The 13163-nt window shown below is 41.4% G+C and overlaps 1 protein-coding gene across 2 annotated transcripts in view; it reads left to right on the top strand.

The window, feature by feature from the left end:
* The first annotated feature begins 588 nt into the window (after positions 1–588).
* Positions 589–13163, top strand: part of EFHC2 (EF-hand domain containing 2) — a 257613-nt gene continuing 245038 nt past the window's right edge. For both annotated transcript variants that reach the window (XM_027875591.1, XM_027875590.1), the window contains exon 1: positions 589–656. In XM_027875591.1, coding sequence (XP_027731392.1) covers positions 615–656 — 42 coding nt within the window. In that variant the 5' untranslated portion in view covers positions 589–614. The remainder of the gene's footprint in view (positions 657–13163) is intronic.

Below are 13163 nucleotides of genomic sequence, written 5' to 3'. Positions count from 1 at the left end.
GACTCAGCAAGACCACTATTAGGTCTGTATACCAAAGAGATTTTTTTTTAAAGGACCTATGGAGGAGACAACATGCAAACACTATGTACAATCAGGATATCTACAGGATAAATTGGAGATAATTAATAGAAAGTCGTCAGCAAGCATTTATTAAGAGCTAAGAGCTTATACGGTGCATATGCACGTAGATACAAGGCCTGGATGTGTTTGCATGTTTAGAAAGAGGAAGAGAGTGTTACTGGAATGAGTAAGATGATAAAATAATAATGGCAACAAATGAGCTCTATAATTACACCACACATTTACACATCATGTGATATATATTAACATTTATACATTTTAAGGTTTACAAAGAGCGCACGGGGAAGGTGTATTTGTACGTGTTCATCTGCAAACCACACAGTCGCCAAAGTGAATGCGGAGTGAACTTTTGAGACACCGGCGAAGTGCTGATTTCATGAATCCATCCGCGCCTGCCAATCTCCCGGAAGAGGCGACGCCCCTTCCAGCCCGGTGACGTCAGACTCGGTCTCTAGGCAACGGGACGCCAACTACCCATCGCCCCCGGGGAGCCCCTTTGCCGCCTCCTCTCGGCCCTGCCCGGACCCGGCGCCATGTCCCTTCCGCTGCTGCCGGGATACAGCTTCAACAAGAACGTGAGTAAAGCTGACGGGGCAGAAGGGGCTCGTAGGCCGGGCCGGGCCGGGCCGGCCGCGGAGAGGAACCGGGAGGAGCGAGGCGGAGCTGGGGGGCGGCGAGGAGTCGCCCCGCGCACCCCCGCCGGCGAGGACCGCGGGCTTCCTGCAGCTGCTCCCCAACGCCCGACCGGGAGCAGTTTATGCTTGGGGTGAAACTCACCGCGTCCAGCCCCGCAGCTGCCGCCCTTCCCACCGCGCACTGACTGCCCAGGGCGTTCGGAAAGGGGCGTGTTGGATGGTTGTTTTTTTTTAAAGTGTCTCTCCGTTTCTCTCCTTGTCTCTCTCAATGCCGCAGCGCCTCCCCAGGCAGAGAAAGCAAACGTGGTTTATGTGTGCAAGGCGAAGTGGTATGAGAAAATCAGGAAGGGGGACACACGGGGACCCTGGTCACCAAAACCCACAGCCCCCTTTGTGTTGGTGTGGTCGCCTGATCCCCGGGCAGCACCGCCTCCTCCACCTCTGTGGGCAATCTGTGCAAGCCTTGGTTGTATACATTAAAATAAGAGGAATAAAAAAGTACTTTGTCCTTCCTTCCTTCCTTTCTTCCTTCCTTCCTTCCTTCCTTCCTTCCTTCCTTCCTTCCTTCCTTCCTTCCTTCCTTCCTTCCTTCCTTCTTTTCTTTCCTTCCTTCCTTCCTTCCTCTCTTCCATCCTCTCTGACCATCATCTTTCCTTCCTTTCTTCTTTCCTTCCTTCTTTCCTTCCTCTTTCCCTTTCTCCCTCTCTTCCTCTCTTTCCTTCCCCTTTCTCCCCTCCTCCCACCCTCCCTTTCTCCCATCCTTTCTCTCTTCCATCCTCCCTGTCTTCCATCTTTTCTTTCTTCCTTTTTCCCTTCCTTTCTTTCCCTTCTTCCCCTTTCTCCCTCTCTTCCTCTCTTTCCTTCTTCCTTCCTTCCTTCTTTCCTTCCTTCTGTTCTTACTTCTTTCCTTCTTTCTTCTTTTCCTTGGTCTCCCTCTCCCCATCTCATTTCTCCTCTCTTTTTCTTCTCCTCTCTCCATCCCCTCTCCTTTTCCTCTCTCACCTCTCCCACTCTTCCTCACCCTCTCCCTTCCTATCTTCTCTCCTCTCTTTTTCATTCTCTTCCTCCTCCCTTCCTTTCCCTCTCCTTTTCCCTTTCTTACCCCTTCTCCTTTTTCTTTTTCCACCACAGAAGAGTTTGGTTTTGAACTTTATCCTCTGGAAATGGTCAATCATCTAGTAACAGCTGAATAGCTAGGGGAAAAAAAGGCACATATAAGCTACTAATCTTTATAAAAACTCATGTTAGAAAGGTTTCAACTTGAAACATTCAGATTTATGGTTTATGGACAGTGTGTTTTACCCCCTGTGTAGACCAATATTGTTAAATATTTGCCTTGATACACTTATGTGCTCCCGTCCTCTGCAATCCATTGTCTTCTTAGATCCTCTGTGTATATAAAATGACATCCTGAAAACTTCAGGAGCCTTCACTTAAGCCTAATTAAAACATCCATTTCAATAATAAGAGCCCAGAGCATGAAAAAAGATCCTGAGTCTACAATGTCATTTTAATAAAAATAGAAAACACTATCTCCAATGATAATAACATGAATTTATTATAGATGTCCTCTAGGTCTGTCCTAGCCTTTAGAGATGTTATAATATATGGAAAGGGAAAGTGTTGCAGGCCAAGATTAAAATTTTAAAAAAAATCTGCAAGCCTGTAGTAAATTTGGTTTTTTGAAAAGGCATTTCAGTCATTAACTTTTTGCTTGAAGCCAGCAAGATTTTATTGTGGGACTTGGAAATGGAAGGTTACTAGTCAGATGACTTGGGAAATTAATCATTCAATATAGTCAGGCAGTCAGTAAACATTTATTAAGTACATACAGCCTATGTCCCAGGCACTGTGCTAAATGCTGGGGATACAAAAAGAGGCAAAGGGCACTCCCTGCCCTTAAGGAACTCACAATCTAACATATTTGTTGAGTGTCCATTATTTGAATGTACTTGAATTTTCATCTCTCTGTCCTGTTATTAAATGTACTGCTGTGTACCTTTTTATATTTTTAGTAATATTTATAAAATTCATATTTTAGTTAAAGGGACTATGTGACTTAGTAGAGAGAATATTGAAAACCAGGAGAGGATGGAGAGAGAATGCCTCAGATGCTTATTAGCTGGTGTGACCAGCCTGGCTTTTCTCATCTGTAAAACAGGGGAAAATAACACTTACATTAAATATGAATTATTAAGGTGTGGAAGTAAGCCTTCAGCATATAATGGCCAGGAGATTAAGCCTTTTTATTATTATCAGTAAATGAAAAGCCTCTGGCCTCCTTCATGTAGCATCATTTACCTTTCTCTATGGGTTTCAAGTTAGGACTAATGCCAATATATAAAATTTATAATTTTTAGGGAGAGTAGAGAGATAAAAACCCTGTGATTTCATCAATGTGGGGAATGCCTTTCACCATCTTCACAGCTGATCTAACATGGTGCTATGGGAAGGGGCTGAACCTGGAGCTGTAGGACTGAGTCTGGATCTCCTCCTCATCCTTTCATATTTTTCCTGAGTTTTCTGCAGCAATGAGAAGTGACCTGTCTAAAGTCACACAGGCAGTGTGTGTCACACACAGGACTTGAACCCAGGTCTTCTTGATCTCAAGGTCTGTTCTCTATCCATTATTTCATACTGCCTTTCAAAAATAATAGTGATAGCTAGAATGTACAAAACACTTGAATGTCTGCAGAGTGCTTTATATGTGTTATGTTATTTGATCCTCACAAAAACCCTATGCTATTAATTATCCTTATTTTACAGATGAAAGAAACTGAGGCAGAGACAGATTAAGTCACTTGCTCAGGGTCACACTGCTAGTAAGTGTCTGAGCTGGAGAACTGGAGCTCAGTTCTTTCTCACTCCCAAGTCCAACCCTGTATCCATAATGCCACCTAGCATGTGGATGTGATGAGTAGAGCACAAGTTCTGATAGATTTTACTAAAGTAGAAAATTTTTTTTCTTATTTTATTTTTTAAAAGTAATATTTTGTTTTCCCCCAATTACATGTTAGAACAATTTTTAACATTAAAAAAAGTTTTGGGTTCCAAATTCTATCCTTGTCTCCCTGAGATGGTAAGCAATCTGATATATGTTATACGTGTGCAATCACGTAAAACATTTCCGTATTAGTCATTTTGTACAAGAAGACTAGAAATAAGAAAGAAAGGAAGGAAGGAAAGAAGAAAGGAAGAGAAAAATAGTATGCTTCAGTCTGTATTCAGACAATATTAGTTCTTTATCTGGAGGCAGATAACATTTTTCATTATGAGTCCTTTGGGATTGTCTTGGATCATTGTATTGCTAAGAGTAGTGAAGTGATTCACAGTTGATCATCACACAATATTGCTGTTACTATGAACAACATTTTCCTGGTTCTGCTCACTTCACTTTGTATCAGTTCATGTAAGTCTTTCCAGGTTTTTCTGAAATCATCTTGCTTGTCATTTCTTATAGCACAGCAGTATTCCATCACAGTCCTGTACCACAATTTGTTCAGCCATTTCCCAATTGATGGGCATCCTTTCAATTTCCAATTTTTAGCCACCACACAAAGAGCTCAAGCTGGCCTGGATACTTAGGATGAGCCAAGCTAAGTTTGGAGAGTCTTATCACCAAAAAACTTATACGAGAGATACTGTACGTAGGGAGAGCTACTGTGCTTAGTGTGACATCTGCTTACTAATGTATAGAGGAGTTTCAGTCAAAGCATATCTTTATTATTTTTTTTCCACTCCAAATGATGCCTTATTGACCAGAGCAGGATCATCAGTGGTTTACACACACCCACAGCCTTCCTTCTCCCCTCCAAAACAACAACAACAACAACCCACCAAGTTCCATGAATATGGAAAAGGAGGGGCTTGTCACTCCTTCTTACCACATGCTGTTCTGGACAAAGGAAGGAAAGCGGTTCCCAGCACCAGTCCTATCACCTATAAATCAATAGGGATTCTTTAAAAAGGAAAAAAAGAATTGAATATGAAAAACAGTTATATGAAGAAGGCACCATGTCTAGAAAGGAAAAAGGAATAGGTTTTGTGGGTTAGATATGGAAAGGATATTCTCCAAGAAGATGTGTTATCCCTGAAAAATTGAAATTAGTACTATATAGAGAATTATGTGTTTCAGAAATACTTACTGTATGTGTCAAATTTGCCATATGAACATAGGCTTAATTTTCTCCATTTGGCTCTTAATAACTCCCATTTATATCTTGATATTTCATATCCCTAGAATCTTTGAACCAGCATTTATGGATTCTGTTTACTGTTTATTATTGCAAATCCTACGGTGTTCTTTGACAGTAGTTTGGGAGACCAAACTAGAAGATTCCCACCCCTGACACACAGTCATATATCCAAATATGAGTTATCATTGATGCTGTTTTGATTGTACTGCTAAGGACATTTTATAAATATACTTTGATGTGTATTAATGAAGATACCACAATCATTTTCCTAATGTGTAAGTCTGATTACTCTCTTAGGGACCTCATCAGTTTCTCTGGGTTCTGTTATCATCTTTATGTGCATACCTTCCAGATCTGTGTGTCCAGCCTTTTTATTTTTTTCTTTACTGAGCCCTAGAAATCCAACATCAGCCACTGCTTTTTGAACATTTCAAACTGGATGTCCCATAACATCTCAGATTCAACATGTCTAAAACATAGTTGATTATCTTTTCTCCCCATACGCCCTTCCTTTGAACTTCCCTCTTTCTGTTGGGGGCACCACTTTAACTCATCCAGAAGCAGAGACATCCTTCCCATCCCTGTCACTTATCCCCCACTGTCCAATTGTTTGCCAAATCTACTTGATTCTACTGCCACATTTTTATTGTAGTCATCCTCTTGTTTCTACCTATATAGCCGCTACCCTAATTTAGGTCCTTATCATGTCTTGCCTAGATTATTGTAATAGCTTCCTAATCTCCCTACCTCAAGTGTTTCCTCTCTCTATCTTCAACTGCTATTTCTTTTTTTAAAATTGTATTTTATTTTTTTCCAATTATATGTTAAGATAATTTTTAACATTCATTTTTTTTTTTTTTACAAAATTTTGAGTTCCAAATTTTTCTGCCTCCCCTCCCTTCTTCCTAAAACAGTAAGTAATTTGATGTAGGTTATATATGTACCATCATGTAAAACATATTTCCATATTAGTCATGTTGTAAAAGAAGAAACAGACCAAAAGGAAAGAAAAAATCATAGAAAAAAAATAAAGTGAAAATAGTATGCTTCAATCTGCATTGAGACTCCATTATCAACTGCTATTTTTAAAGCACAGGTCTGACCATATTACTTCTTTGACCAGTGATTCCAATGGCTCTCTATTAACCTTCTATCAAATACATATTTCTCATGACCTGGCTTCACTGTGCCTTACCAGGCTCATTAAACATTTCTCCCCCACATGTACTCCTCCACCCATCCAGACTGGCCCATTTGCTCTTCTTTATACAGGACACCCCATCTCCTGTCTCTGTGCCTATGCCTGGAATATCTTCCCTCATTACCCCTGCCTTTTAGCAGCCTTATTTTCTTTCAGAGCTAAGGTCAAACAGCAGCTGTTACGTGAGGCCTCCCCTCCAGCTTACACAGGCACACACATAAGCAAACACGTGAAGCATCTCCCATCTGTGGCACATCAGAGTCCCGTCTAACAGTGTCCTCAAGCTTCTTTCTCTGGCTGCCGTGTTGCTGTTGGGAAGGCACCGTGCTGGGCTCCCCGGCCCTGGCTTCTGCTGGGCATGCTATCTCCTACTGGGTGATTTGCCGGGTTGCTTTGCTATAAAAGCCCCATTGCCAAGGTAGAAGCTCCAGAGTCCACAAGATTGGTGTTGTTCTCCATAGCTGCCTCTCTTTGCTGCTAGAGATATTGCTCAATTGACTGAGCTCCTCTTGCTTGACTGGCTCCAAAGTTTGTTCTAAAAAGCCACCAGGGAGGATGTTGGCCAGTGCTTCAGCAATGTTGCCCTATAATCCCATTATTATGGAATTTGACTGAGGAACTTCCTCACGCCTCCTAGAGGAGCTAAGAAGCTTAAACTTCTTTACAGTTCCCTCATATCACCTTTATAGTATACAGTTCTTGAGCATCTGCACTGTTTTTGTCTTTGTCTTCCCAGAGCCCAGCCAAGTGCTGGTAAGCAGACATCTAATCAGTGCATGTTGATGCATCCTTCAGTTGAATTTTGCACATAGAAACAAAAATCTTACTTTGACAAGCTTGATAAGTATTAGCTGTGTCATGAGGTTGCTCTATTTACTGAACTAAAAGGACAGGCACATATTTTGTTGTTGTTGTCCAGTCATTTCATGTCCGACTCTTTGTGAACCCATTGTGGGGTTTTCTTGGCAAAGATACTGGAGTGGTTTGCCATTTCCTTTTTCAGCTCATTTTACAACTGAGGAAACTGAGGCAAACAGGGTTAAAAATTATCTTAACATAATTGGAAAAAATAAAATACAATTTTAAAAAAAGAGATAGCGGTTGAGGATAGAGAGAGGAAAGACTTGAGGTGGGGAGATTAGTAAACTGTTGCAATAATTTAGATCTGTGCCCAGAGTCACACAACTAGTAATAAGTGTCTGAGGCCAGATTCGAATTCAGGAAGATGAATCTTCCTGACATCAGGCCTAGCACTCTATCCACTGTACCACCTAGCTGCCCCCATGTTTTTATAGGACCAATTTTTTTTAATGAGATATACTGTAAATGGGCCACCTAGATATATGGTAAAACATGGTAAAACAAACATATCCTATTCAACAGGGAGAAGGGAATTCTTTTTCTTCACAGTTGCAAAGTAAAATTGAAGTACCAGATCTTACTCTCTTCCCAATTTCCCCCAACTACTCCTTAAAATTAATTTAAGTACCATGTTATTGACCACAAGATAGCTGCAGCTTTGATGAGTGTGCCATCTATGCTTTCATCTTAAATCATTGATAAAGGTGATACACAGCACAGGACCAAGCACAGATCATTGGGGTGCTCTAGTGGAGACCTACTGCCATTAGGACACTGAACCATTAAGATCCGTTCTTTGAGTCTAGCTATGCATTGAGTTCTGAATTCATCTAATTGTATTATCATCTCGTCCACATCTCTCTTTTCCACAAGAATACTATAAGGTATTTTATAGAAAGCCTTGCTAAAGGATAAGTGGCTTGAAATGTTCTTGTTGAAGCCATGGTGACTCATGGTAATCACCCCTTCCTAATCTAGCCAGTCATCTTTTTAGTGATCTGTTCTAGAAATTTGCAAGGAATCCAATTCAAACTCCCTGGCTTATAGTTGGCACATTCTATCCCATTTTTTTTTTAACTGGGATATCAATCTTATAATACCTCTCCCATTTTCTACAAACTTTAAATATTACTGTAAATGGCTCAGCAATCATTTTCCACTTTTTTGGAACCTGGGTGTGTAATTGACCTGAATCAGGTACTTGGATTCATCATGGTCAATGTGGGGCTCTCTTAGCATCCTCTCCTTACTTATCTCGGGTACCAATTCCCCGTTGGCCACTGGTGTCCTTTCTTTTCCAGGGCTCTTTAGCATAGAAAACAGAAGTAAAATAAGACTTGAGAGCTCTTCCTTCCCTCTGTTGCTAGTTATCATCCCATCCCCGCCCCCCCCAAGCAAAACTCCTATCCTTCCATCAGTTCCCCTTCTTTTCTCCCAGGATAGCTTTAAAAAACAACACTTTTGGGGACAGCTAGGTGGTGCAATGGAGTCAGGAGGACCTGAGGTCAAATGTGGCCTCAGTCCAAACACTTGGCATTTACTAGCTGTGTGACCCTGGGCAAATCACTTAACCCCGATTGCCTAAAAAAACTCCCCAAAAACCCACAGCTCTTTTTGTTTTCCTTTATTTCCCTGGTCAGCTGTGGCTTATTGCTCAGCTTTAGCCCTTCTGATACTGTTTTTATAGGACCAGGCCACACTTTTACATCCATCATCTCTTACCTGATCTTACTTCCACCTTCTGTATGTTAAAAAACAAAAACAAAAACCGAAAAAACTAAAGCTCCAAAACTCAAGTTGGCACTAAGTTGAGTATGACAGCTAATGATTAGAAATTCAGAAGGGATAGATGTAAATTCCCCATTTGGGTTCAAAAAGTCAACTTCACAAGATGAGGGAGGCATGGTTAGATTGTAGTTTTTCTGTAAAAAGATCTAAGGTTTTAGTGGACTTTGAGCCCAAATAGAATCAGCAGTGGGATGCTGCAGCCGACAGAAGCTAGGGAACATGTTTCCATTGAGAGAGCCTGGCTTCCAGGACTAAGTAGGTAAGAGTTCCTCTGAGCTCTGGCCTTGTCAGACCTTATCTGGACTGTTGTATACAGTTCTGGAAATCATAGTTTAAGAAGGACATTGATAAGATGAGGAGAGTCCAGAGTGGGGCAGCAAGGTCTGGAGTCCATGTCCTAGGAAGACCAGCTGAAAGAACTAGGGATGTTTATTCCCTGAAAGGGATAACTCAAGGCAGAGGAGGTCATGATTGTTGTTGTTGAGTTGTGTCCAACTCTTTGTGACACTATTTGGGATTTTCTTGGTAAAGATACTGGAGTGGTTTGCCATGTCTTTTTCCAGCTCATTTTAGAGATGAGGAAACTGAGGCAAACAGGGTTAAGTGACTTGCCCAGGGGTCACACAGCTTGTAAGTGTCTGAGGCCAGATTTGAACTCAGGGAGATGAATCTTCCTGATTCTAGGCCTGCTACTCTGTCCACTGCGCCACCTAGCTGCCCTAAAAGGCATGATAATTATGTTGAAGTATTTGAAGATCTGTGGTATGCACGAGGGATTAATTAGCTTTCTTCTGTTTGACCTCAGAGGATAGAACCAGGAACAATGAGTGGAAGTGTCTAAGAAGCAAATTTAAACTTGATGTCAGGAAAGACTTAAGAGTCCTCTAGAAGTAGAGTGTGCTGCTTCAAGAGGATCAGATGAGATAATATTTATAAAAGTACTTAGCACAGTGCCTGGCACATAGTAGGTGCTCTATAAAATGCTCATCCCTTCCCTCCTCAAAGAGTTAGTGGGTTCCCCTTCCTTGGAGGTCTTCAAACTGAGGGTGGTTGACTCCTTGTCAGGTAAGCTGTACTAGGCTTTCCTTTCATGTTTGGGTTGGATTAGGTCCTGACTGAGGTCCCTGCCAATTCTCAAAATTCCATGATGCTGTGAAGATGAATCACTGGATGCATTCCCTACTTAGTAATTTTTTTCAAGAGACAAAATATGTAATTAAAAAAAATTGTTTAATTAGGCCTTTATATAAGACTCTCCATTATAAATGTTATTTATATATGCAGGCAAATTACTGAATGTGAGAAATATATAAAAGTTGGCCTTACCATATGCTTTGTAGAGTAGCACACCTTTGATTTTATTTGACTACAAATTATAGTATAATTATAGAGTTGTCAGTCATCATATAGTGAGACCTTTATACTAGGAGAACTCTCCTTATCTGAAATTCTGCCTTTAAATCTCTGGGTAATATTTTACTGGAAAATGTAGGTGACTGACAAAGCTTTCTATTGCCCATTAAATTTGGACCCAAATGGGAAGGGCTGTTCAAAGGTGCTTGGAGCTGCTTCCTGAGCCATTCAAAAAAAAATTAAGTTTCTGAAGGGTGGGGGCAGCTAGGTAGCGCAGTGGATAGAGCACTGGCTCTGAAGTCAGGAGGACCTGAGTTCAAATCTGGCCTCAGACCAAAAACACTTGACACTTACTAGCTGTGTGACCCTGGGCAAGTTACTTAACCCCAATTGCCTCAAAAAAAATAAAAAAAAACAGTTTCTGAAGGCCAGGGACTGTTTTTTTTGTCTTCATATATCCAGAGTCTTAGCAAGACACTTAATAAATGCTCATTGAATTGAATTGAATTATCTCAAATTAACAATCAAGATTCTACATCACCTGGTTCTACTTTTTAAAAATTTATTTCTATTTTTTATATAACCTTATCTTCCGTGGCCTCCATGCCATTCTTTGTACTATACAATTGATCTCCTGTCTCTGAGCATTTTCTCTGGCTATTCCTGCCTCCCCCTTTCCCCTACCCCCCACATGCCTGGAATAGACTCCCTCCTCATCTCTACCTTCAGACTTCCCTGGCTTCCTTCAAGCCCCAGCCAAAATCCTATCCCCTGCAGGAAGCATTTCCCATTAATCACTAATTTTAATGCTTCCCTTCTGAGATTATCTTCACTATAACCTCTATACATCTTGTTTGTACATGGTTGTTTACATGTTGTCTCCCCAATTAGACTGTGAGCAACTTGAGAACAAGAATTATTTGGTATTGGTTTGGGTCTGGACCTTTCTGTGTATTCCTAGCACTCAACACATTTAGCTTGGCATATAGAAAGCAAGTGCTAATTGCTGACTGACTGCTCCCAGAATCCTCTACTCTTTCTTGAACCCTTTACTAGTTATCCCAGCCTCCTCACTGCCCACCAAAATGTGAAGAGCTCACTTTTGCTCTTTATCTTTGTTCATGGTGTTTCTGGCTGTCTTTCCAAAACTTTGACCCTCACACCCCCCCACCCCCACCCCTGCCCAGCCACCTCCACCCTTAAGCCCTCAGCAGTCTTTCCCTCTCAGAATTCCTAAAGCATTTACAATCTAACATGTCAGCAATTGAAAGACATACGACCTTTAGAATCAAAGGACTTGGGTCCATATTCCACCTTTGGAACTTACTGTATAATCTTGGCAAATCACTTAACCTCTCTATGCCTCAGTTTCCTCATTTGCAAAATGATGGGGTTGGACTAGACTTCTAAGGTCAATTCCGGTTTTAAATCTATCATAAAAATACTGCAGTAAATTCATTACACTTTGATAAAAGTCCTTTGGAGACTAGAGGAAGGCAAATACAAAAGAATTGTGTTTCCTTTTGATAGCTTTCAAGTACTTGAAGATAGCTATCAGAGTAAGCTTGTGGTTCACTAAAATCCTCAGATCTTTTTTAGACATACTTTCTTTTCACAGCCAAACTTCTAGGAAAACAAAACGAAACAAAACAAAAGTATCTACACTCATTGCTTTTCTTTGCTTCATCTACTACTCACCGCTCAATCCCTACCAGTATGCTTTATGGCCCCACCATTGGCCTGAAATTGCCGTCATAATGGAGACCATAAACCTTTTAATTATCAAAGTCAATTGCCTTTTTTAGACTTCGTTCTTGACATTTCTGCAATATTTTAAACTGTGGGCTGTCTCTTTCTGAATATTCTCCTTTCATGTTATTAATGACACTGATGTCTTCTGGTTCTCCTCCCATCTCCATGGTTTATTTGCATATGTAATACAAATAGAAAAATGAGATACTTCCTGCTCTCCAAGAGCTCCCATTCTAATTGAAGAAGACATACCTAAAGGGCCATTGGTCCTTTTCATCTTGTCTTGTATCTGAAACCTCCTATCTGTACTGATTCCCTCAATTAGGGTGCAAACTCTTTTGAGAGTAGAGACTCTCTACCCCCTTTCTTTTTGTATCCTCAGTACTTAGCACAGTCCTTGGCACATAGAAAGTGATTAATAATTTTGTTTTTCATTCACTCACTGACGTTTTCCTTTCCTGGATCATCATCTTTGTGCCATCTTCTATCTGTGGGTATACCTTAGGGCTCTGTCCCTCTTCTCTTATTTCTCTCTGATGGGTACCTTTCATCTCTTGTTGTATGTGTCCCCTAAAGGAAGGCGACAAGGAGGTGATGTGGGGCTGGGTGATTTCCATCTGTCCCAAAGCAGCATCCCCATGAGCCAAGAGTCGAACATTTCCTGCTACACTGTCTGATCTCTGTCCAGTCTCAGGTGAGAAGAGGAGTGAGACCTTCCTCTGATCATCAGCCCTTTATCTCCTGCTGCATGTGGAAAGACCAGGGGAAGGTGGCAAGGGCCTGGGCTGGGCTGGACCGAGTTATCTGTGCCAGCTCAAGGCAGCTTCCCTATCCTGCTGCCAGCCTCATCTCCTAACCATGATGTGGAGCCAGTTCAAAGAGGACTAGCCTTCCCTTTGATTTCAAGTCTTCCATCTCTAGCTATGCCTCCCTCTTGAGGGAAAAGGAAGAGGGAAAGTGAGTAGGAGAAGAACTTCCTTTTCCATCTGTGAAAGTTCAACTTCTATGCTCTGCTACACTTTTTCCGGCCTAATCTCCACACTATAGAGGGAAAAGAAGTAGTGAAATGAACTCCCTCTTCTTCCTTCTTCTTCATATCACTCATATGCCTTCTGCCTCTATCTCCTTCCCCTCCTGTCTCACATGAAGAGGTGGCCTTACTCCTTATCAAGGATAACCCTGGACGTGTTCACATGGTTCCATCCTATCTTATCTCTTCCAACAGATTGCCCTCTCAATCCTCACTCTATCACTTGCCTTCAATCTCTCCCTGTCCCCTGGCTTCTCCTGCACTTT

The sequence above is a fragment of the Vombatus ursinus genome, unplaced genomic scaffold (assembly GCF_900497805.2).
Source record: "Vombatus ursinus unplaced genomic scaffold, bare-nosed wombat genome assembly UNPS02014809.1, whole genome shotgun sequence".
NCBI lineage: Eukaryota > Metazoa > Chordata > Mammalia > Diprotodontia > Vombatidae > Vombatus > Vombatus ursinus.
The sequence above is the reverse complement of the archived record's forward strand: the minus strand, read 5'-3'. Positions and strand labels throughout refer to the sequence as shown.